The following is a 26,612-nucleotide window of genomic DNA, read 5'->3' as shown; positions in this document are numbered from 1 at the left end:
GAGAGCAGGCATTGGGTTTGCCAAAGCTGCTTAGACAGGCTGGGGGCCGGAAAGCAGAGGGTCTGACCCTGGCAGGAGGAGCCATAATTTAAGGAAAGCTTGAGAGTGAGGCGTTTACTAGGGCCTTTCTGTCTGGGAAGGAGGGATACTTTTGAGATTCGTGAGCATGAGAGCTGGAGATATTCCATGTACCCTGGCTTGAATTCATAAATGTCAGATTCTAAGAGAGAAAGCAGCAGCTGAGTTCTTTGTTTCCTCTTTGGTATTAGAAAGCTAGGGAGGGAAGCAGGTGCCCCCTCCTCATCCAGGCTGGAGGGGGCCGAAGTGAAGGGGTTTAAAGACCCGCCGCATAGCATCCAGCACTTAATGCCAGTATACAGATTACGTACAATCCAACTGAACGTCTGTTCTGTTGTTCTTCTCCAACAAACCCAAAGCCATGTGTTTGTTAAGTGCTCAATAAGAGGTCGTTGCTTGAATGACCTGGAGTCAAACTGCAGGGAGACTGGAGGGAGGCTTCTCTGTGGAGTGTCTCGGGCCCATTTCCTGCACTGTTATACCTGTGAGGACTACAGAAGTAAAATGTCAGATGATGACTCTTGCATTAACTGTAGTGATGGGATTCTTGTGATTCTAGAATGAAAGGAATTCTTATGAAAACATGAAAGGTAGTGCAGAGCAAGATGCTTTCCCTTTGTGTGCCTCTGATTTCTCATCTCTAATGTGGAGCTGAGAGTAGCTGCGCTCTTTGCGCCGTCGTGAGGATGACTGTCTAATGATATATCTAACACTCCTCCCACAGCGCGTGGCCTGTGTCTGCTGCTCAGTTAGCATCGGCCTTGGCACGCAGATGCTGTGGTTTGGTGCTATTCATGGTCAACCTCAGGATGGGTTGGGAAGGTGATTTGGTTTGGCATCTCCTAGGTTGGTGTTGGAGGAAGCTGAGAAGGGACCCCAGGGTTCTCAGTACTTCCACACAGGGGATGACCTGTGAATGCAGGAACTTACCTGGACCTGCAGGAACTTACCTGGACCTGCAGTTCAGAGCCAGCATGCAAATGATGTTCCTTTCCCTGGTGTTTGCATACACTCATTTCACTGTAGCATTCTAGGATCTCTCTAATCCAGAATACCAGTGTGGGGTTGGAGCCCTTGATGGGGAGGAAGCCACGTGATGAAACTTAGTGGAGGACGTGAGCACACAGGCCCTCTCCTTTTCTTTCAATAGCTTGTCCCTCAAAAGAGCTTTGCTGTTCTTGTCATTTTGGCTGTGGCCCTCGAACAGATGATTCTCAAGTCCTTCCATCCCCATGTCTCCACTAGCAGGACAGCCCCACTTGGATGTGTCCAGTTGTGTCCCTCAGCCTTGGACTTGGTCCTCGAGTTCAGTGAGATCACCATGTAGATCGTCTTGCACAGTGCCTGGAGTACAGCTGCTTAATAAACATTGGTTTTAATGGAACGGATGTCATCATCTGTCTCCTAATAATATAAATAGTAACTACCATTTATTGAAAACCTGCTGTGTGCTAAGAACTGTGCTTGCCACTTACACACACTATTTCTAATCCTTGTGCTGGTACAGCAAAGTTGAAATTATGGATGGCTTGGTATTTTTTTTAATTGAAGTATATAGTTGACTTGCAATATTGTTTCAGGTGTACAGCAAAGCAATTCCGTTATGTGTATGTATTTTTTGATGGCTTGGTATTCTTGAATACCTTTTATTCACACTTGCTTTTTGGCTTAACTGTCCTGCCCTGCCCTTTCCAACATCCCACATGTAAATACTTTCTATTCTTCAAGATTCCCTTTATTTTAAAAATAATTATTTTATTTATACATATTTTGAATCAGTAAATAAACAATCGTGATGCAGTAAATCAAAAGTCATAAAAGGGCATATACTGGAAAATACATCTCTTTCTCGCCTCTCTCCACCTACCACCTAGTTCCCTCCTCAGGAGCAGCTGTGTTATGGGTTTTAGGGTTTCCTTTAAATACCCTTTCCATGAACCTCTGACCTCTCAGTCAGAAACTATGTCTTTTCTTTTCCCCATCCTGATTTTTATCTTGTTGTATATACTTTTTCATTTTATTCTGAGAGCATTAATAAGGGGTGTTAACAGGTAAAATACCATTAACTACTTTCTCTCATCTGAACTGGACTTTTTAAATACACTTTATACATTTCTTCACTAGCAGCCCACTGCGGAGTGGAGTGGTTAACATCCTGTAATCCCCTCAAGGACAGGGCCCTCGTCTCGCGCATCCCGTGCCCAGTAGTTTCATTCAGTGTGTTTGTAACTCATAAATACATAGCTTAACATATTAGTTGTCTCTGTCCTTTCGAATGTCTTGATAACTATGGACACAGCCCATGCCGTAAAAAACTGCCATGAATGTAGTTGAGAGCGAAATGCTTTGTCTCCTGGCTATCCAGAGAGTAGTATAAACTGCACCCCCTTTTCTTATGCAGAATCGCAAAGGCGCCGTGAGTGAGCTGGAACACATTCCTGACGCGGTTTTATGTGATGTGCATTCTCACGATGGTGTTGTCATTGCTGGGTAAGCGAAAACAGTTTTTCAGTTAATATTCTTCATCCTAAGGTCTTTCACTTTTCATGGACCACCCTCTGCGTCCCAGCCACCTTATTCTCCCTTGGGAGTGCGTGCCTTCCCACTTATAGCCCTCGTGGAGATGGGCCGTCTCCATGACTCTGTATCCTCCAGTAGTTGAGAGCTCTGAAGCTAGTGGTGTGGAGCGGCTCTGTAATCCATTTGTGTCCATGCATCTTTTGAGCTTTTAAATCACTCTTATGGCATGTTCTGTTAGATTTTCATTAAGGCAAACAGTTTGTATTTTATGAAGACATAAAAAAGTCAAGCAATAATAATAAGTGTTGGCAGAAACAGGTGCTATTCTTTTTTTTTTTTTTTTTTTTTTTTGCGGTATGCGGGCCTCTCACTGCTGTGGCCTCTCCCGTTGTGGAACACAGGTTCCGGACGCGCAGGCTCAACGGCCATGGCTCACAGGCCCAGCCGCCCCGCGGCATGTGGGATCTTCCCAGACCGGGGCACGAACCCGTGTCCCCTGCATCGGCAGGCGGACTCTCAACCACTGCGCCACCAGGGAAGCCCCAGGTGCTATTCTTGATCTCTTGTTCTGAAGCCTTTATTATGAGGAAGGGCTGTGGCCACAGGTAATCTTCCTTCCCCACCACACAGTTCGTATTTGCAGTTAACTTGTCCTGAAATAGGCTTTTTGTTTGTCTCCATTGCCGAGAAATTTAATTCTAACTTCTGTGTGAATTCCTTTGGCTTCTGTTCCAAAAACCACTTTCATGAATTCTGCATATTTTATTACAGAGATGTTTTTATGTGTTTCTTTAATGTATAATAAGAAGATGACTTTCTTCTTGGATTAACAAGATGTCTTGAACTAGAGTCTCACATTGTGTACTTAATGCCATAGAGACCAGGACACTTAAACTTCTGAGTCTGGATTGACTTCGCAGTGAGACACCCAAAAGAGCTTTCTACCTGGAGGAGCAAACAAAAACAAACCTTGGACTTAACAGCTTAGTAGTAGGAGAGCCTTTTTCTTTAAAGAAAACTCTTTCCTTCAGAAGCATTCCTTAACTGAAATTTCCAAGAGTCAGATTATTTTAATATTTTGTGGTCCGTAGTACCTATGTAAAAGTATTTTGCTTCAAACAAGATAAGCCTTAGGAGGAACACTTTCCATTACCTTGTGTTTTACTGGCCATGATTTCGAGGCCAGTAAATACCCTTATTGGGAGTGCTATAGAACTATTACTTTTAGAAAAACTAATGGACCAGAAATCTAGAATTTCATCCCTTCAGTTATCAGTGTGGCTCTAGGCTTCTGCCCCTCATTGCTCAAGTATGGGCCTGAGAGCTCATGCTAGGTAAGATCCTTTTCACCTGCTAATTCTGAGATTCCTCAATAACTCCCAAAGGGACTGGGATCATTCTAGCTTAGAGAAGTCTCCTGGTGTGTCAGGGGCCTTTGAGGACAGACTATTGAGATTGAACTGAAAGAGTCATAAAAGGAATTAGAAATGAGACGATTCTCGAAAGCCAATTATGAATTTCTTATCTGGACACTAGTCCAGATGCCAGTCCTTCTTTTCCTGCCTCTCCGTTCCCTCGAGGCCTGCTCAACATTACAGATTATGCCAGCACAAAGCAAAGCGATGGCAGAGTTTAGTGGATCGATAAGATGAAACTTGATCTGTGGGTCAGAGAGGCTCCTCATGGCCCCTCTTTCTAAGAGAACCTTAGTTTATGGCCTAGCATCAGATACTTCAATCTTGCTTGTATATAGAGCATTTTGTGTTTATCATTAAAATTTTATCTGGTGGTTACGATGCTTGTTTTCTGGGTCAGATCTTGAATCCCTTTTCATTTGAGACAGCGGTGTTTGTGGTTACCTCATTCCCAATCAATGTTGTATTCACCAGGCTTTCTGCAGTTATGTATCTCCAAGGAGCTTCTTAAAGAGACAGTGGCCATCTCACCATTTCCTTCTCTTTTACTTCTCTTGCATTTCTCCTATTTTTCTTCTTCCCTTCCTTCTTCTCTATTTTTTTACACAAGTAGAATCTGTTCAGACGCTTAGTTTTTTTATATCTGCAGCTAACCGATGTGACATTTTTGCATTTAAACCTGTAAAATTATTTTATATAATTGATGAAGATTATGTTGCAGAATCTTGCCCCAGCTTCTTCCCAGCTTTTCAGTCCTTTTGTGTAAATGTTCCTGGATTGGAACTGCATTGCTTAGGCTTAGACTAATTTGTGTCACACTTAAGCTTAGAGCGAACCCAGTCTCGGCTCTGCCTTACTCTTCTTTGCGCGCAGAACCAGGGCACCCTTCAGATGCGCATTCACTCGGAAACGTGGAGACACTCAAGTCCCTGTCCAGTGAAAGGACCGGGACGCCTCTTACCTGAGGCTTGTTTTTCCAGCAGAGGAAACAGACGTTATTCTCAAAGCTTTGATCTTTCACTCTTGTCCATGAGTGTTTGCTTCCTCTCCTGTCTCATGGGTGATAGTTTTCCAGTTACCTTTTCCTGATGTTTGGAGCCTTTGAAATTTGTTTCCAACCTCCCTTTTTCCTCATTACTCTTCCCAGGGCACCTTTGGTTCCCTCCCCCCGCCCTGCCACACTGTCCTAGTCACCTCTGACCATGTCTTTTTTTTAACTTGAGATGCTGTTTCCATGCCATAAAATCCACCCTTTTAAATTGTGTAAGTCAGTGATTTTTAGTATATTCACAAGGTTGTGTAACTGCCCACCGTTATCTAATTCTAGAACGTTTTCATTACCTCCGAAAGAAACCCAGTCCCCGTTTTTTCGCGCCCAGCTCAAGCCTTGCCTCCTCCCACAGGTTCCATGGGGTGCTAGCCTGTTAGCGCCCCACTGCCGCTCTGCCCCAGCGTCTACCCTCCTCACACCTCCGGAGGGGTGATTATCTGCAGCTTATAGGGCAGCTAATCACGTGGCCTTGAGGCTTCGCCTAAGCATTTTTGTCTTAACCTTACAGCCATGTATTTTTTTTCAGTTAATTTGTAAGCGTCTTTTAAAACTAGAGGTGATATATAATATTTCATTAAATGCTCTGTAGTACTAATACTTTTTTTTAGTCTGAAAAAAAGGATTAACATTTGATAGACTCCCTTCCCCCCACCTGTATACTCCATGTTACGTGGGAAGCTGGAGGAATTCCTAATTTCTTTTGTCTGTTCTCCGATTTCTTAGTTTTTTTCAACTTAGAATCATACAGCTTGAAACCCGGAAGGAACTTAGAGATTCTCTTCCGAAACACTCATTCTGGGTGAGGTAGCTGAGGCTCAGCAAGGTCCGGGGAGTGAGCTGGCAGCCGTGCCCTGCCTGCCTTGCTGTGCTTATGCGGGGGGCGTGTGGAGAGCCGGGCCCCAGCGCTGCCTTCTGCAGCCCTCGCTCGCTACTCTGATGGCTTGGCTATTATAGCGTCACTTTGGTTTCTTTCATGGCATGTGTGGACCTTTCCTTTCTGTTAAAAATGAAAACAGTAGTAAAACCACATTGTCTTTGCAAAACTATTAGAAAGTGGAGACGAGAAATCCACCTAAACCCCAGCATGCTGCCACAATTCCCGTTGTGGCTTTTGGTGTGTACCGTTTAGTTTTCTGCCTGTTTTTTAATATTACTGGATTTAGGTGGATGGATTTTTATTTTTTCCAGATTAAGAAATTATTTTAGGGACTTCCCTGGCAGTCCAGTGGTTAAGACTCTGCACTTCCACTGCAGGGGGCACGGGTTCAATCCATGGGTGGGGAACTAGGATCCTGAATGCCGTGTGGCACAGCCAAAAAATTTTAAAAAAGAAATTATTTTAAAATGCCTTCATAATCCTCAACTTCTTTCCCATATAACTTTTTGCCTTGAAGTCTCTAAACCATCCCTCAAACCCGGTCTCCTGAGTGCACCTTCCTTTTTTTTGGTCAGTGCCATAAATAAAGATAAAGATCAAGAGTTTTATCTTGTTGCCTGTACCGTTTTCAAATGGTGGGGGCCATGTATAAAGCATGTTTGTAACCTCAGAGCCTAACACCAGTCCCAGCACCGAGGAAACTTTGGGGAAGGTATGTATAGAAGGAAAACTTCTTGCACTTCTGAGACCCTGCACTCTCTGAGCCTCCTTACCGCATCTTTGACTTACCAAGCTCTTAACTCTGGCCCTTGCTCGTGCCTCTCTGTGGTGTCATGTGGCCACCTAGCAGTGATATGCAGCATCCCAGAAGATACCAGAAACAGTGGTTTTCTTTGCTGGTCAGGTAAGTGGAAGTTCCTTCAACGGTGACTAAGTATGTAATTCAAATACAACCTTTACTTTGATTTTTTCTGGCTAAAATTTCCCATTTCTTTAACCTGAGAATAATTTGTGCTGAGAAGCCACCAATCTCTGCGATAAGCCACCTGTCTCTTTCTCTCAGAGCTCAGCCTGTGTCTGTGTTTTCTTTGTGGTCTGGTAGCGTTCCTGAAATGCGGTGAGGTTTAGCGTGTGTCTTCCTTGGATTTAGAAGAAGAGATGTTATCTAGAAAGTTGGTTGATAATAAGTGATTAGGAAGCATGGTGTTTGTTTCTTTGTTTTTGTTTGTTTGTGGTGAGAGCTCCGAGAATTTTAGAATGTCTCTCAAATTATACGTTTATCATTGAGGGAAAAGACTAGAAGGGACGAGGCTATGACGGCATCCCAGTCCTGTTTTGTGAGGCCTAGACCGTCCTCTTTCTCCACAGTTGCACTCTGGGAGTTAAGGGTGTTGAAAACAGATGACATCATGAGTTCAGAAGGGTCACATTATAACCTGAGATGTAGGTCTAGGTATAATTTGCCAGGAATATATTCGCTTTACTGCCATCTAGTGAAGGAGAGCATCTCGGGTAAAACTTGCCGGAGAAAGTCAAGCGGAGGGGCTCACTGGGAGCCTTGTGCCAGCTCTGCTAACCATTAAGCTATTAGCTCACGAGAAGCTTTTATCAGATGCCCAGGAGTATGGTGGTGTTTTGCAGTGAAGTCCCTCCTCACTGTCACTTAAGATTCATAAGTCTGAAGCGCTTCAGTTTGCGTAAGAAAGCATACTATTCACATTAGAGGACCATTCCCCGCCCCCCCCCCCCGTTTTGGTTTTAAAAAACATCAAGCCCCCTCTTTGTGTCAAGGTTTTTCTCAGCACTCCTAAATTCCTCTCCTTCCGTTTTCTGCTGTGGTGATCTGCCTTTTTAGGGTGCAACTCCTGCCTTGACTGGAAGGAACAGTGACTGTGTATCCATGTTTCTTCTCTGTCAAGTGTGGTTGGAGGGAAAACTGGATCGTCTGATGTCACCAAGTGCTAGGTGTCTTCTTTCCCTGAAAAGTACTCAGTTGTCCTGTTTGGTCTCCTGCACTTCCTCCATCTCCATTCCCTCTGAGGCAAGTGACACCAAGCAAAACCACACACACGTCTCTAGCAGCCAAGTGACCTCTGGCTGTCGTTCTGGCTTTTATCCTTCCTAGAGCTCTGTCTGTCACAACCTGGACAGAGTCGAGAGGGTTGCCAGTCTTATGTAGACATGAAGCAACATTTTGAGCTTCCAGTTTATATATGTAAAATTTGGTGTCTGAATCTCTGGTTGGTTCATTTTGCCTATTGACACTTTATTGGAATGTTATCATTGTTTATAATTAAGAACTGTTGGAAAATAATAGTTCAGACACAGGCACGTGTCTAAGATAACTTGAAATATCTTGCTTTTAGCCATTTTTTCTCCACTTTTCCCAGTAATTAAAAATGTGCCTTTGTATTGACCATGTACCATGCCAAAATATGGCTTTGATCTGAAATAGTGTGTATTTGCCCTGAATTTTACAACACTTGCTATTCAGGAGCTGAGGACCTCAAGGATGGTGTTTGTAATACTCTAGCTTCATGTGAATGTATAAAAATGGATAATACATAGGATTAGTTTGAGGCTCTTGAGATGATAACAGATGCTTTGTAAATACAGATTGGTGATAAAAATTGCATTAGATAAATGTCACCCCATATTTATACTTACTAAGGACTTGCTTTCTGTCTTTCTCCTTTTTAAAAAACTGTTTCTCTTGGCAGTTCCTTTCAACCTTGCGTTATATAGACTTTGTGCTGCTGCTTATTATGACATTGGATTGTTTCCCATAAGGAATTCGATCATTACCCATTAGGGACCTCTTTTTATAAATACTTTTATTTTCTGCTGTGAGGTATACATGCTTTTCTGGTAAGTAAGTCTGAGGTAAGATATTGATAAGAGACCAGAGGAGAGCTTTACATTTATTATATCCTTAATGAAGGAGCTCCAGAATATCCTTAATAAATACTGGTGAACTCATGACTGCATTTATCCATCTCTGGTTCTCCAAGGAATAATGGGAAGGGCCACAGCTACAGTTACTCTGCATAATCATCATTGGCTCTGACTCTATTGATTGTGATTAACCAAGATGTATGGAAAACAGTTTTAAGTGTGTAGTGCATGGATCTCGTAAGGTCCATTAAGATGTTCATTATTTTTCAATTGATGCATCTTAAGCTGCACTTGATGTTTGTAGTAGTGCATTTCCACAGAAAGACTGCACCGTGGGATTGAGTTCATTTTGTTAATTGCATAATACAACACAGTCATGTTTCATAGAAAACAGTAAATACTCTTGCTTTCATTGATTTGTAATCTTTGGTATTACTAAAGAAAGTATGGAGTATGTGTGACTAGCTCCTAAAACCTCTGCATGTTAAGGGCATAATGAACATTTCTTGAAATGTGGGCACTGCACTTGTAGGGGCCTCTGCCTAATTGCTTTGTAGGCTTTAAACCACTTCCATCTTCTGAGTTTAAGTCAGAATCGTTCATTCAGTATGTACTAAGCACAGATGAATACTGCAGACACATTCCTTGCTGACGGGAGGGGTACACATCTCTTGCTTTCCTTGCTGAGGGGAGGGGTACACATCCCTTGCTCATAGGCCAAAGGGATACAGTTACAGGTGGTTACAGGACAGTGTGAGAGAGGTTAGGGTAGGGGAAGAGCGGGCACCCTAACACACTGGGGAGAGGCACCTAGTGTAGGCTCCAAGTCAGGCAGGGTTTCTCCTGAGAAGTGACTTCTCAGTTGAGTCTGGAAGGGATGACTAGGAGTTGGCCAGGCAGAGTTTTTATTTATTTATTTGGCTGCACCAGGTCTTAGTTGCGGCACGCAGGCTCCTTTAGTTGTGGCATTCGGCACCTAGTTCCCTGACCAGGGATCGAACCCGGGCCCCCTGCGTTGGGAGCGTGGAGTCTTACCCACTGGGCCACCAGGGAAGTCCCCAGGCAGAGTTTTGTATGGAGTAAGGACGCAAGTAACTTGCATAGATTCCATGGCTCCTCACTCCCAAACCAACGGTGGGCATGAAAAATCCATTACAGCATTTATTTTTCTGGTGAGTTGGATGGAATACAGCTTCAGAATCCTTCTCAACACAGGGCTGTAGGCAGCCACTACTGATTTATTGGATTTGACACACAAATGAAACCATTTGCTGTTCCTGGCCTGAGGCCTCATAACAAGGCTCCTTTTGGCTGCTGTGAGTACTTGATCAGAATAGACTTGTGACTTTGGGGGTGGCTCTGTGACTGTGGTCCTGTAGAGGGTGAAGTTTTACCAGCCATCCCACATGTGCTCCCACATCACCTGTAAAGCATGTGTAGGCGGCACCTTTGCATCTGCCCAGTCCCACGCCCCTTGCCAGCATACTGAGCTTTTTTGTTGTTGGCTTCTTGCCTTCCAGTTGAGCTGTAGTGGTAGAATTGATGAGTTAGGGTCAGGGGCTATGTCCGGCAAGCCTGAGTCACAGTATTGAAAACAGTAAATTCCTTATATTGCACTTAAATGGGGATGGTTCTTAAAAACCGTATGTGTTTACAGACACTCATCGGAGGAGGCAGAGTGACTTGTTGGCTAGAGCAGCAGTTAGAGAAAAGCCTGGGGACCCGGTTTGACCCCAGCTGTGTCATTAAAATGTTTCTTGTGACCTTGGGTAAGTCACTTAACCTGACTACCAGATTCTTAAAACAGTGCCCCAGGTTGTTGTGAAGAGCCTTGAAAAAAATTTTTTTAGCAAATCACTGGCAGCTGGAAGCAAAATGGAACCATCCCCCCACAGCTCCCACCTGCTTGGCTCCTTAGAGGAGGAGAAAGGTTCAAGGTGGTTTGCAGCTGTACAGCACTTCTTCCATTTTCTTCAGGTCTCCTAGTCCAAATAAGTAGTCTGCTTATTGGAAATGTACTAGTTAACGAAAGCTCTTCCATGGTAAATCATTTTAAATTGGCAGTTGCTCTGGTGTGCCGAGCTTGAAAGAGGCTCTATTCCCATTCTTTCAACAAAAAATCAGCTGTGGTCTCTGACCTATTTATTTGGAGGTAAACTCAACGTTGCCAAGCATAAAAAAAGACTGGGAAAAGCATACAGCTTCACTGGTCCGTGCCGTGGGCCGGGACGTCCTTACTCGTTTGGAAAAGGCTTCTTTCTTCCTTAGTTTTTCTTTAGCGTTCTTACATCAGCTAATATATTAGTCGCAGTTGTACTTTGCACAGACACTAATTAGAGAGCCATCAACATTGGGGTCCAAAGGCTTACTGACAATGCAACTGTCATAGTGGTGTCTTAATTGGTTGAGTGTAATTGTCATTAGGCAGCCATAAAGACATCTGGAGCTCTGGAGAAGAATCAGCCCTTTTCCCTACCTCCCTTTCCTATCTGTTCTTGCTTCTCCTGGCCAACGTTATTAAGCGCTTTTAGATCACATTTAGAGTTTGGTCCAGGTCCCTCTGCCCCAACCAGTGTTTTAACCTCATGAAAATGTCTGTTTCTTTAGCACGAGTTCATTAACACAGTCTGAGCACCACTGCTATGGTTGCTTTCATGTGTTAGATTTTAGAGCCTATTGCTGAGTCATCGTGTAGTACCTGCTGAAATGGGATATTTATTCTCTTTTCCCATCATAAAGGAGACACCGAGTCTTTTATATTTGCCTTGTGAGTTGCTTTGCAGCATTTATGCTATTATCATGCTTTTTAGCCATGAAGAATGGAGTTGATTTAAACGGATATATATGGAAAATTTCATGTTTACCAAAATAATTTAGCTTATTCCGTGTTTTATAGAGAGGTTTTAATCAGTTTGGCAGTAAATGCAAGAAGTCTGACGCATCTCGATGCACGCATTCCGGTGTTTCACTGATCATTAGCACTAGAAGGTGGGCAGCAGAAAGAAAAGGAGATGCCACTCAAAGCAGCTGGGGACCCCCTTCTTTCAGCTGTGTGTAAGGCACTGTGATGGAGGCTGTGGCATTGAGGTAGGGCGTTCACGAGGACTTCACGGTCAGGGTGAGGAGACGTGGGATGTAGCAGTGAACGCCATTTCTTCAGGTCCAAGGGCGCAGTAGTTGAGTCAGAGAGGCTTCATGGAGGAGGAGGGCCTGGGCTAGGCCTTGAGACGTTGGTGGGCTTGAGTGAGGTAGGTTGTTCTCAATCTTGGTGGCACGTTGGGAAACACTGTTGTCTGGTTCCACCCCCAGAGAGTCAGATTTCATTGATCTGGTGTGCCCTTGGGTATTGGGAGTTTTAAAAGCATCCCAGGTGACTCTAATGTGTAGCCAAGGTTGACCCACCCAGCTGGTTCATGGGGAGGGAAGGGGCTCCAGAAAGGTGGAGCCAAGGTGCAGAGACACCTATGGTGTGGAAGCCAGTGAACGGCAGGCCTGGCTAGAGGCCAGCTCATGCTAAGGAAGAGGAGAAAGTGAGGCTGGAAGAGGGGTGGAGGCCAGTTTGTGGAGAGTTCTCAGTGCCTGGCCGGTAGTTAAAGCTTCATTCAGTGTGGTGTTGAGGCCTCAGGATTACAGAGGGCTTCCTAGGTGTCAAGTACTATCGTAGTTCTACTGTTCTGGTCACTGGATCAACATCAGTGAGCAAGACCCAACCCCTGACCTTAGAAGCTTGTGGGTTCGTAGGGGAGACGAACAGTCAGATGACTACACACGTACTCACACAGTTGCCACTCGAGGAAAGTCTAGGCCGCTGTCATGGTAGATGATAAGGCTCAGGGTCTAGTGTGGAGAGAGAGGGAGAGAGATCCGCGTAGTCAGGTATTTTTGAGGGCTTGGCTGGTGCGGGGCTGGCTGCAGGTGGGCGAGGCTCAGGAGTGAGGAGGCTGCCGTGGGGCGGCCGGGAGCTGATGCGGGAGTGGGACCTGCTGGCAGACGGGGAACGAGAAGGGCAGGAAGGGCGTGCTGACCGCATGTGTAGCAGTGTGGGTGGCCAGGGAAGGAGGTATGGAGGAGCCCCTCGGTTTTGTACCAGTGACCTGGGATGGATGCTGTCACCGACAGAATCAGGAACTTGCAACAGGCCAGTCTGGTTGTGGGCTGAGGCTTTTTGAGGAGAGCACGTGTTTAATTTTAGGTGGGTGGAATGGCAGTGGGAAGGGGACAGCCGCATGGAAGAAGAGGCTGGTCAGGAGCCTTTTCGATGTTAAAAGATGCTCCTCTCTGGGTGACCTCTGCCCTCCGTCTCTCCTCTTCCCCAAAAGAGAGAGACACATTGTATTTCATAGCTCACGGTTGTGTGGTTCAGCAGTTTTTCAAGTTTTGGTTTGGTGGTTGTTGCTTTACCTTGGAACCCCTTGTGTAAAGGGAGCTTGCGGATGGTGGCTCTCAGGCCACCCAAATCCTGTCCTCTGTATCCACTAAGGGGGCACCTCAGAGGACCACGTGAAGACGGCTGGTGTGGTCCCATATGCAGGTCATAAGAAACAGAGTGACCAAGACTGATGGAAAGTACATACGTTTTCCTGGTTTGTGTACTTCTTTCTCTCAAAGTTCCTGAGTCCTCTGATCTCCTGAGTTCCCTCTGTCTTTCACTTACCTTCTCTGTATTTCTGAAAGATGTTGCCATCCTTCTTACCCTTCTTTTCTGAATTGGCCGGTTCCTTTCACATAGAATTTAACCTTAAGAATCTAATAATCATACACAGACTAGAAATTCAGCCACGTTATCTCTGTTGAGTGTCTCTGTTGCTAAGCATGTGGCCTTATTGCAGGGAATGCTGGAGTCATTTTCAGGGTGTCAGGGTGAGCCTGGTAGCTTTGGTGCAGTGCAGTGTGTGTTCTTATGGAGGTTTCCTCATTGAAGGTGATATGGAGCTCTGCCTGGAGGGTCTGGGAGCCAGCGGCCGTGGCGATATCAATAGCTGCCTTTGCTTGTGCATCGCCAGGTGTAATGACACTCATGGAGTGAGCGTTTCTCTTTACTGGAGGATCAGTGGTCAAACAGAGGCCCATCAGTCCAGTTTTAGAAAGCACGTCTCTCCTATTGCCTCTTTACACTACGCATACACTCTCCAGTCACTGTCCTACAGGGAGAGAGTCCAGTGCTCCAACCTAGAGAATGTGTGTGACAGGATGGCCTTTGAATTCATAATGTACGTATTTGCTGTCAACTAATAATTTGAGGGAAACACTGCTACATTTAGTAAATGAAGCATTCCTGAATCAGAATATTCCCAGTTTCTTTATTAAGAAACCTCGCATGAGAAATTCATCTATAACCACTTCATAGATGCATCATGTCATAGACTTAAGTAATTAAATAAATCTTGGAGTTATCTTGTTCGATTCTACACTTGTAATATGAGATCAAAGAAGGAACTATGGCTTGGCCTCAGGAAGACTGAACACCTTTACAGTTGTCTGCCTTTCTCTGTGTTTGTGTGGGTTCATCATGAGACTCTTACCCCGTTTCTTTTTTTTTTTTTTAATCTTTATTGGAGTATAATTGCTTCACAGTGCTATGTTAGTTTCTGTTGTACAACAGAGTGAATCAGCCATATGCATACATATATCCCCATATCCCCTCCCTCTTGAGCCTCCCTCTAGGTCGTCACAAAGCACCGAGCTGATCTCCCTGTACTCAGCCATCAAAAGAAAGAAAATTGAGCTATTTGTAGTGAGGTGGGTGGACCTAGAGTCTGTCATGCAGAGTGAAATGAGAAAGAGAAAAACAAATACCGTACGCTAACGCATGTATATGAAATCTAAAAAAAAAAAAAAAAATGGTACTGATGAACCTAGTGGCAGGGCGGGAATAAAGACGTAGACATAGAGAATGGACTTGAGGACACGGGGCCGGAGGGGGGAGGTGGAAGCTGGGGTGAAGTGAGAGGAGCATCGATATACATACATTACCCCGTTTCTAACGTGCTTTCCCACCGTTGCTTTACATGTTGAATCAAACCCCCTGTAGCAGATGTGAAGAACTTAGCGTACACACCTCAGTGGCAGCCAGCGCACCACCTCATCATCTGGCCGTTCCATTATCTTCGGGGCCCGGTGTCTGCGCAGGTTCTGGCCCTGCCTTGGTGTTGATGGAGTGAGGCATTTGCTGCAGTGGCAGGTGTAATCGGAGAGAGTGAGCGCTCCTGTCCTCTAAGCGGGCGAAACCAGGGTGTGTCATACATGTTGGCAAGAGCTTTTCATGAGAAGGCAGCACTGTCTGGCTGCTAAAGGCAAGATTTAATTGTTTCAGCAAATCAATTAGTCTTTAGGGACTTTAATCAGTCAAATCTGATGCATGGATGAAGTACTAGAAAGCTTGTGCCTGTAAGACCATTAGTCCTTAGCAGTTCCCGCTCTGTCTTTCGCGTGTGCGCGTCTGTGTATAAATAGCGTGGCTTCTACACATTTCTGCTAGTGATCCCTTTACTGGGAGGACTTAAGGTAGCAGGTTGGTTATAATAGTCAAAAAGGAAAAACAAGGAGATCTTGCTACCCAATTTTTCATTACAGTATTCTCACTTGAAATTGTCCCCATTGTGCTACGAGAACAGGAAACGTGCTCTTGGCCTTTCTGTTACAGAGTTGCCATTTCCTCTTGTTGGAGTGACTCGTGTAAACAGTGTTGCAGCAGTGGCTCCACACCGGCCAGATCTGACTCCTCTGTCGTTTTAAGGCTTCCCCATTCTCTCCACGGTGGCCCTGCTCTTCATTCCCCATTTGGAACCAAGCGTGTCCTTCTTTTCCAGATATACATCAGGGGACGTGAGGGTGTGGGACACCCGCACCTGGGACTACACAGCCCCCTTCCTGGAATCGGACTACGAGGAGGATGAGCCTGGAATGCAGCCATATGTCTCCTTTGTGAGGATAAACAGCTCGCTGGCGGTAGCGGCTTATGAGGATGGTAAGTAACCACAAGCCTCCTCCCTGTTAAGGAAAAAAAAAAGCTTGACAAAAATTAAGCAGCTGTGGCCGGCTCCACCCATAATCCCTCCGTACATACATGTGGGCACACACATGTTCACACACACACCCTTATTCTTGCCTTTATGTGAAGAAGTTGGCCAATAACCCTCAATGCATTAGTAGGCATTGGAACACAGCGCCCTTTCAAACTGGTGTTTAATTCCTACTGGAACTGTAGGGCTAGGTTTTAGAGCCAGACAAGGCTGGCCAAGCCATCTTAAGCAAATAACTTGTTTTGGTGTTAAATATACTTGGCCTACTTTTCCTTTCGTCTCTGCTTGATCCAAAGGAAAGAGTGAAAAGAGGATAGACATAGATAATCTATTGACAAATACGGAAATAGAAAAATAAAGGTAGGCAGGGCCTACCTTTTCCTGGCACTTACATACCATACGAGATAATTTATGGTAATACGTTGTCTCTCTGGGATCAACAGAATTCTTTTTGTGTGTGGGCAGCTGTGGATTTACAGAACTAGGTAAGAAGAGTCTAATAATTTTGATGGCTGTGATATTGTATACTACCTCTCATGCTCCTAACTTCCATTATGTTGTAAAGTTTGAGTCTCCAAAAGCTTTGTCTCCCCACTTGCCTGAAAGTTGGATCACAAGATATTGCAGAATGTTAGCGTTCCTGTCATGGCGTGGTTGCAAATCTTCAGAGGTAGCTCAGAGGGACAAGACTGTAGTAAAGGACCTAATGGGAATTTTATATCCATATGCCATTTAAGAAATAAAAATTAGAGCTGAAATATTAAATATTTTCATTTTATTACTTTAACATGAACTCTGTTTTTTTGGTTTGACATTAATTGGGCACCATTGATGGATTTTCCTTTCAGCCTCTAGAAATTCAGCTAAGCTGTCTCTGGGGTATGTCATAGTTCGTGTATGTTTGTTAACATCCTGAATAGATAACATAAGAGCAGCTTGAGTGTGATTCCTATGTGCCGAATTATCAATGAGGTTTTTTTCAAACAACTATGCAGAAGTTGTAATACTTTTAAGTTAGAATCATATACAGGTTTAGAACCATCCAGTAGCCTCTTCCTGCCACACACACATTCTTCTTCAGATCGGGAAACTGAGGTCCAGAGAAGCCGACTAAGTTATTTCCTTGAGGTTGAATCAGTCATCAGTCGCAAATTGAGAACTTTGGTGTGTCTTCTGGGCCATGCCAGGGATGTAGTGCTGTTTATGTAATAACTCCACAGAGACACTTAGAAAGAGGTGCATCTCAATTTTTTGCACCCTCACATCTCATATCTTGTGAGCTTGAAAATAGAGTTTTTGGTGATGTGCAAGTGTGCTGCCGGTTTTAGTTTGTTGGTTAGAATTGTAGTTGTCACCCTTATCCCTGTCGTTGCACAGAAATAATAGGAAACCTTGTAGATAGGCTAGGGAAACTTCTTTTTTCAGTAAATACTTGGCAAATAATTGTCATAATGTATTTTAAATACTTGGTTTAAAAAAATTTCGTAGTTAAAATTCAAAGCACAAAAGGATAATATATAAAAAAAGAAAATGCATACAAAAAGAAGTTGAAGTGTTCCTCCCTGCTCCCCTACTCCTAGTTCCTCTCACGTTTCACACGTATGTCCCACTCTGTGTACTCTTCTGCATGTTGATTTTTCACCTAATGACACATCTTGGGATCTTTCCATATCAGCACTTATAGGTAAACCCTGTTCTTTTTCAGCTTGTGTAGTATTGCATTATGTGGCTGTACTATAATTTATTTATTAGGGCCCTTAACGATGCACATTTGGATTGGTTTTTGTTGTTGTTGTTATTAAAAGCAGTGCTGCAAAACAATATCCTTGAACAAGTATCGTGATGGACTTATGCAAGTATAGTCACAGAGTAAATTACCAGTAATCCCGGATTGGAGGCTACAGATGCTTTACGTTTTGATAAATGCTGCCAGATTGCCCTCCAAAAAGGTTTCACTAGTTTATAGTCTCACTAAAAGTATATGAGAATGACTGCTTCCTCATGCTTGTCTGATAGGTGGACATGGTATTTCACTGTTGTTTTTGTTTACCTTTCTTTATATAAGTATATATGAACATCTTTTCATTGTGTTTTTAGGTGTTTGTATTTCTTTCTCTGCAAATTGTTTCCCCATTTTCTTTGGGTTGTTATCTTCTGCAGTTGAAAATAAAGGGCTAAGGAAATAACCCTTGTCATTGATTTTAAATATTTTTTCAATTTGTCCCTTATTCTTCAATGGACTTTGTTTATGGTTTATTTTTCTAGACAGTAGTTATGTATGTATGTGAATATGTGATTTTAATTTTTTAATCCATAAATGAGTGGGTTTTATTTTGTAATTTAATGCATGTGACTAAGTAATACATTTTAAGGGATGTAAGGTCAAGCTAATATATAAAGTTATGCATTGCAAAGTCTTGCTTCTACCCATTTTTGTCCACTCCATTCTAAAGCAACCATATTTTTTAGTTTGTTTTCTATCCTTCTAGTATTTCTTTATTGTAAATACAAGTAAGTATTACTTTTTTTCTTTTTTTCTTTTTTTGGCTGCTTTGGGTCATCTTTGCTGCGCGTGGGCTTTCTCTAGTTTTGGTGAATGGGGGCTACTCTTCGTTGTGGTGTGCAGGCTTGTCATTGCGGTGGTTTCTCTTGTTGCAGAGCACGGGCTCTAGGCGCGTGGGCTTCAGTAGTTGTGGCGCACGGGCTTAGTTGCTCCGCAGCACGTGGGATCTTCCTGGACCAGGGAACGAACCTGTGTCCCCCGCATTGGCAGGCGGATTCTTAACCACTTCGCCACCAGGGAAGTCCCTCCCCCCCCTTTTTAAACAAAAGATAGCGTACTACTTTATATCATTCCATACCTTGGTTTTTTTCACTTAATGGCGTATCTTTTTTTAATTGGATACATTTGACATGTAACATTGTGTAAGTTTAAGGTGTACACTGTGTTACTTTGATACATTTATATACTGTAATATGACTGCCATTGTAGTGATATTTATCACATTACATAATTATAGGACAATATTGGTATCTGTATTCATTATACTATACATTAGAACCCTGTGGTTTATTCACCACTTGTTACAAGTTTGTACCTTTAAACACCATCAGTCTTATCCCACCTGTTCCTCCCCCGCCCCACCCCATAACCACCGTTTTACTCAGTTTTTTTTAAACAGGTTTGACTTTTTTAGATTTCACATGTAGGTGATACCATACAGTTCTTGTCTTTCTCTGTCTGACTTATCTCACTTAGTATAATATGCTCAAAGTCCATCCACGTTGTCGAAAATGGCAGGATTTCCTTCTTTCTCATGGCTGAATAATGTTTTATTGTGTCTGTATACCACGTCTTTTTTATCCATTCATCCACTGATGGGCATTTGGCTTGTATCCATATCTTGGCTATTGTAAATAATGCTGTAATAAACCTGGGAATGCTTACATCTCGTTAATGACACAGCTTGAAACGTTGTCCACGTCAGTGTATGGAGAAGATGCTCCTTTTTCATGGTATTCCATTGTGTACACGCACTGTGGTTTATTTACACAGTCCTTTATTGAGGAACAGTTGTGTTATGCTTTTGCTATTACAGTGTGATAGTGAAAAGCCTTGTACGTATGACATTTCATGTGAATGCAGGAAGGATTATTTCCTACAGAAATGTCTGGGTCAAAAGGTGGATGCTCATGGGCTTATATTATTTTGCACTCGAACCAGCAGGGTATGAAGTTGAGCCCATTTTCTCAGCAAAGTATGTTTCAAACTGTTCAGTATTTGTCACTTTGATAGATAAGAAATAGTATCCAAATGTTTCAACTTACATTTCTCTTAGTGTGAGAGAGGTTGAATTTTTTCACATATGTACCTGCTACTTGTAATTCTTTTTTCTTCTGTTACTGTTTGGGCTTCAATAAAAAATTTTTTTTTATTGAGATGATACTATATAAATTTCAGGTGTACAACATAGTGATTCACAATTTTTAAAGGTTGTACTCCATTTATAGTTATTATAAAATATTGACTATATTCCCTGTGCTGTACAACATATCCTGGTAGCTTATTTATTTTGTACATAGGAGTTTGTGCCTCTTAAACCCCTACTCCCGGTAGTAACCACTAGTTTATTCTCTGTATCTGTGAGTCTGCTTCTTTTTTGTTGTATTTGCTAGTTTGTTGTATTTTTAAGATTCCACGTATAAGTGAGATCATACAGTATCTGTCTTTCTCTGTCTGACTTATTTACCATAATGCCCTCTAAGTCCATCCGTGTTGTTGCAAATGGCAAAATTCCATTCTTTTTTATGGCTGAGAAGTATTCCAGTGTGTGTGTGTGTGTGTGTGTGTGTGTACACACCACATCTTCTTTACCCATTCATCTGTTGATGGGCAATTAGGTTGCTTCCATATCTTGGCTATTGTAAATAATGCTGCTATGAAGATTGGAATGCATGTATCTTTTCAAATTAGCGTTTTCATTTTTTTCAAATATATACCCAGCAGTGGAATTGCTTAGTCATATGGTAGTTATAATTTTAGTTTTTTGAGGAACCTCCATACTGTTTTCCACAGTGGCTGCACCAATTTACATTCCCACCAGCAGTGTATAATGGTTCCCTTTTCTCCACATCCTCGCCAACATTTGTTATTTGTGTTCTTTTGGATGATAGTGTTATGGCTTATCTTTATATTTGAATCTTGACCAGTATAGAGTTCATCCTAGAATAATAGTATATGAATCTGATTATATCTTTGCAGCATCTCTTATTAGAAAGCCCATCTCCACCTCACTGGTTTGAGGTGCTGCCTGTACAAGTTTTTGCACATGAAACTCTTTTAGTATTTCGGTCTGTTTCTGGATGTTACATTCTGTTCAGTTGATCTGTCTGGTTGTTTACACTTACATCATCACGTTTGTCTGTCTTATTATTTTGGGTTTCATTTTGCCCTTCTGTGGGTAAAATCTATAGTACTTCCTTGGCTGCATCGTTTACACTGAAATCTTTGCTTTGTCTTGAATTCCTTTTGGTATTAGGATTGTTTCTTTGATAAAAGCTCTTGTGTTTTCTTGCTCCTCTCTCACTCAGCTTGTTTTACCTGTCTGATGGGAATTGTTACTTTCTGAGATAAGCAACAGCTTCTCATTCCCCCCTCCAACCTCACCCCAGACCTCAGGTAGCATTGTCTTTGGTCTTAACTTCAGTTTAACAGATTGTCATTGTGCTATTTGTACCAACATACTCCTGAGTAACTACTTCTGGCCAAAGACAGGTTGAAATAATCAAACACACATTTTGTATTGCTTCTTTCTAGGAGCGGGGAACACGCGCTTCTTAGGCAGTGCCATACTAGCACAAAGGAAATTCACCTCGTGAGGTCTGAAATTCGGGACTGTGCCCCACAGAAAAGAAGAATAAGATAATAAAATGAGCCAGTGAACTTCAGCTCCCTGTTTGTGCCAAAGGGAAGCTCTGTAGCCATTGACACCCCCTTGATGGTCTGTCTGTACACATTTTCTCCGCAGAAGGAGTCAGGTCCAGAGCGGGAGATGGAAACTGCTTTGGGAAAAAGTTAGTCATCCCCACGTCCTTCTTAGCCTCCTGGCCCTGCAGGAACACTGTACCACCCACCTGGGGTGTTGAGATTTGGCAAGATGATCCACAGTTGTGATTTTTTGAATTCCAACCCACTGGCCTCATATTTCTTCTGCCTTGTTTCCGATTGTCAGCACTGGCCGTCCTCCAGTTTGATTTTACCACTAATTGTGTTGCACGTTACCGTACCGAAATGAATCAAATCAAAATGCTTTTCCTGGAGCATTAGATAAAGCAGGCGAAGGTTCTGAGTAATGAGCAGATGCTACTAATGCAGGGACAGTGCAGACCTTGCCAGGACTCCATCTGCTCCATGCTTGCCTGCCTTTGGCCTGGAGCCACAGCATTGGGGAATGGCAGCATACTCGAAACCCGCTCCCTGTTCAGAGTTTGTCACGAAAACTCACTCTTTGGTGAGAAATGAGATTACACACTTCTTAGGTGCAAAGAAGTTCTTATTTGTCCCCCTCAGTGGAGAGAGGAGAAACAAGACCCAGTGCACATTAGCACGTGGAAGCCTAGATAGGACAGCCAACAGTCGTCTTTCTGTGGCGCTGTCAAGCAAGGCAGAGTGGCTTATCCACTCCTGCAGCACTCCTAGTGCAGTTGTCTGAATGCACGCATGCTCCATTGTCCAGGGCTGTGCCTGACCTGGGCCGAAGTGACTATGATTTCTCATTTACTCTCGTGCACACAATGGATGGGAGTGGGTCTCTCCAAGCTTCTTTTTAGCAGTGAACAGTAGGACCATATTTTAGACGGCTGTAGAGACTAGGTGCTTCTAAAGTTTTATTTGTAACTTTATGTTTAATAAAAAATCAGTTCTTCAATAGTTTTGTTTATGTCTCTCATTTGTATGTTGATGATGACATTTCAATTTAATAACATAACCTTTGAATGTAATATTCAATCTCCTCCTCTCCCCTGGTGTTTCAGAAGTGGATTATTAACATACTAATGCATTGCTTGGGAGATGGCTAGGACACCTGACTGTGGATTGTGGAGAATTTTGTGCTTTTTCAAGGCCTGCCTTTTCTGGTCATTTTTCTCTTAAAAGTTTCAATAAGTAATTCTTGCCTGAAACCGTTGCCTACCCTTAGGTCTTAGGAGTCTTATTCAGACACTTGGTGGATAAAACAACATGAAACAACTTTCTGATAAAAACCAAAAAAATACCAGATGGAGTCCTTTTTTCTTAACAGTAAGAGTGCTCACATTTTAAAGATATTCAGAGTGGATTTAAAAATTGAAATGTAGAGTTTTGAACTGAGGTGGTTCTTTCAGTACTGAGGAAGTATTTCTTAGGGCATTGAACTTTAAAGTTGACTGCCACCTGGAATGGTCTAGGGTGTTAGATTTTGTTTCATAGACAAGCCATAGAGACTATGTTTATGTGATGGAGGAAGTTGCTGAATAAAAATGCTTTTTTAAAGTTTTTCTATTCTTCAGTGAGGGGAGTTTGAAGTTATATTTGTTTTACACTTGCTTATATGTACTTTGGACTGAATACGCACTGTAACTAAATAATAGTTCAGTGTTCCTTAAGTAGCATTCCACAGATGAAATCGTGGGTGGGAGTTGTGAGATCTCTAGGAAATTTTTTTTTTTTTAGTAGAGGGAAGGATTGATTATTTATTTATTTATTTAGTTTTGGCTGTGTTGGGTCTTCGTTTCGTGTGAGGGCTTTCGCCGTGGCAAGTGGGGGCCACTCTTCATCGCAGTGTGGGGGCCTTTCACTGTCGCGGCCTCTCTTGTTGCGGGGCACAGGCTCCAGACGCTCAGGCTCAGCAGTTGTGGCTCACGGGCCCAGTTGCTCTGCGGCATGTGGGATCTTCCCAGACCAGGGCTCGAACCCGTGTCCCTTGCATTGGCAGGCAGATTCTCAACCACTGCGCCACCAGGGAAGCCCAGAAAGTTTTTTTAAATCTGTGTATTTTTATCGTAATTTTAAAAAGGAATCTGGATCTTTTGACCTTGTAACTAAACCATACTGTGAGATCTCATTATTTGAATTTGCATTTTATAGTCATAGGCTGTTGGCACCAAGTGATCACCTGTGTGCCTTGTAATGCTTTGTTTTTCACACTGACTGATTCATAGATGAATTCTTAGAGGTCTGCAAACTCTCAAATTTAAGAAACACTGGAGAGGGAAGTTCTCATGCTCTAGGCACACATTAGCAGATGATCAATTTCTAGGATAACTACAAAATTTTGAAGTTACTAGTGAAAATAATTTGAAATAGTTTTATCATGCAGGAAACAGTGGCACATTGCATTTATGATACAAGGTTTGGTGTTAATCCTTTGGTTAATTGGGGGGTGGTTTTACTGAACATTGATATATTTTTTTAAATACATCTTTATTGGAGTATAATTGCTTTACAATGTTGTGTTAGTTTCTGCTGTACAAGAAAGTGAATCAGCTATATGCATACATATATCCCCATATCCCTCCCTCTTGAGCCTCCCTCCCACCCTCCCTATCCCACCCCTCTAGGTCATCACAAAGCACCGAGCTGATCTCCCTCTGCTATGCAGTAGCTTCCCACTAGGTATCTATTTTACATTTGGTAGTGTATATATGTCGGTGCTACTCTCTCGTTGTGTCCCAGCCTCCCCTTCCCCCACTGTATCCTCAAGTCCGTTCTCAACGTCTGCATCTTTATTCCTGCCCTACCACTAGGTTCATCAGTACCAGTTTTCCAGATTCCATATATATGCATTAGCATACGGTATTTGTTTTTCTCTTCCTGACTTACTTCACTCTGTATGACAGACTCTAGGTCCATCCACCTCACTAAAAATAACTCATTTTCGTTCCTTTTTACGGCTAATATTCCATAGTGTATATTGAACGCTGATTTTTTTTTTAACATCTTTACTGGAGTATAATCGCTTTACAATGTTGTGTTTCTGCTGTATAACGAAGTGAATCAGCTATATGTATACATATGTCCCCATATCCCCTCCCTCTTGCATCTCCCTCCCACCCTCCTTATCCCACCCGTCTTGGTGGTCACACAGCACTGAGCTGATCTCCCTGTATGTTGCAGCTGCTTCCCACTAGCTATACATTTTACATTTGGTATTGTATATATGTCAGTGCTACTCTCTCACTTCGTCCCAGCTTACCCTTCCCCCTCCGTGTCCTCAAGTCCATTCTCTACGTCTGCGTCTTTATTACTGTCCTGCCCCTAGGTTCATTAGAACCATTTTTTTAGATTCCGTATATATTGAACACTGATTTTTAATGACACAGCACGATGCGTAAATTTTGAACTGAATGAAAATTAGAAACAGTATATCAGTATATGGGATGTAGCTAAGGCAATGCTTAGAGGGAAATTTATAGCATTAAGCGCTTATATTAGAAAAGAGAAAGTCTCAAATTAACAGTATAGCTTTTCACCTTAAACTAGAAAAAGAAGAGAAAGTTAAACAAAATAAGTGGAAAGAATAAAGTAATAAAGATAAGGGCAGAAATCAATGAAATAGAATAGAGAAAAAAACAATAGAATAGAGAAAAAAACAATAGAGGAAAATCAATGAAATGGGCAACTGTTCCTTTGAAAATTTTGATCAAATTGACAAACCCTAACCAGATTGATCAGGACAAAAAGAGAAGAAAAGAAATGAATTACCAACATCAGGAATGTAAGAGGGGACATCACTACAGATCCTATAGATATTAAAAAGTTACAGTGAACTATTTTGAACAACTTTATTCCAGTAAATTCAACCAGTTAGATAAAATGGATAAATTGATTTTTTGAAAAACAAACTACCTAAGTTCACTTAATAAGAACTGTAAAACATGAATAGCTATATTTCCATTAAAGAAATTGAATTTGTAATTTAGAAGTTTCCACAAAGAAGACTGCAAGCCAAATGGCTTTCCTGGTGAATTCTACCAGACACTTAAGGAAGAAATAATACCAATTCTACACACTTCCATAAAATAGACTAAGAGGAACACTTCTCAACGCAGCTTGTGAGGCCAGCGTTACCTATCAAGGCTAAAGAAGAAAAATAGTAACTAATATATGATAACAAGTATACTGCAGATTGATAGTCCTCATGAACATAGATGTAAAAGTCCTCCAGTGTTACCATTAGAAGTTTCATTGCAACTCCATCCTAATTGAGAAGTCACTTAGTTTTCAGGGCAGCTACTGAAAACATTTGTAAGATACAAGTTAGTATGTTTTTGCTTTTGTTAGGGATGGCCTTTCAAATTATTTTTTAAAACTGTTTTATTATGGAAAATTCAAAACATGCAAAAGTGGAAAGAATAGTCTGATGAGCCCCCGTATCCCTGTCCCTCAGCTTCAGTAGTTACCAGCACTGCTTTTAAATTACACAGGTTTCTAAATATTATACGGTTATATCACTCAACATATGAGTGGAGCTATTTTTGAAGACAGACATATTTTCCTGTTAGCAGTAAACAGTAGTTTTAAAAAGAAAAAGAACAAGGAGGCTAAGACTTACTGAATGCCAGTCCTAGCCCAGGCCCTGTGCCGGCCTGATCCAGGAGAAGTGGTGGTGATGTTACGGATTCCTTTGGAGTTTTTGGGTTTTTTAAAAAATTTATTTTATTTATTCATTTTTGGCTGCATTGGGTCTTCCCTGCTGCGCGTGGGCTCCCTTTAGTTGCGGCGAGCGGGGGCCACTCCTTGCGGCGGTGTGCGGGCTTCTCATTGTGGTGGGCTCTCCTGTTGCAGAACACGGGCTCTAGGCACACGGGCTTCGGTAGTTGTGGCATGCGGGCTCGGCAGTTGAGGCTCGCGGGCTCTAGAGAGCAGGCTCAGTAGTTGTGGCGCACAGGCTTAGTTGCTCCTTGGCATGTGAAATCTTCCAGGACCAGGGCTTGAACCTATGTCCCCTGCATTGGCAGGCGGACTCCTAACCGCTGCGCCACGAGGGAAGCCCTTTCCTTTGGAGTTTAATTCACTTTAACCCATCAATGAATCGGAAGTAGAATTTGAGTTTTTAATTTAATTTTGTATATCCGTGTTAAATATTAATTATAAAATGTGGATTGTGATTGGGAAAAATAATAAAGATATCTCATCACTGATAAAATTAATATTTATAAATATATGTGTACAAATTATAACAAATTGTTTGATGTAGTATTACATGTAGAAAAAA

The 26,612-nt window shown here is 42.5% G+C and overlaps 1 protein-coding gene across 1 annotated transcript in view; it reads left to right on the top strand.

Moving 5' to 3' along the window:
* FBXW8 (F-box and WD repeat domain containing 8) overlaps positions 1–26,612 on the top strand; it is a 114,001-nt gene that overhangs the window by 28,841 nt on the left and 58,548 nt on the right. The window contains exons 4-5 of the mRNA XM_082667783.1: positions 2,480–2,568; positions 15,646–15,803. Of these exons, the coding sequence (XP_082523909.1) occupies positions 2,480–2,568; positions 15,646–15,803 (247 nt within the window). The remainder of the gene's footprint in view (positions 1–2,479; positions 2,569–15,645; positions 15,804–26,612) is intronic.

The sequence above is a fragment of the Grampus griseus genome (genome assembly GCF_964374135.1).
Source record: "Grampus griseus genome assembly, chromosome: 12".
In the NCBI taxonomy this organism is placed as follows: domain Eukaryota; kingdom Metazoa; phylum Chordata; class Mammalia; order Artiodactyla; family Delphinidae; genus Grampus; species Grampus griseus.
Note: the sequence above shows the minus strand (reverse complement) of the source record. Positions and strands in the feature narration are given on the sequence as shown.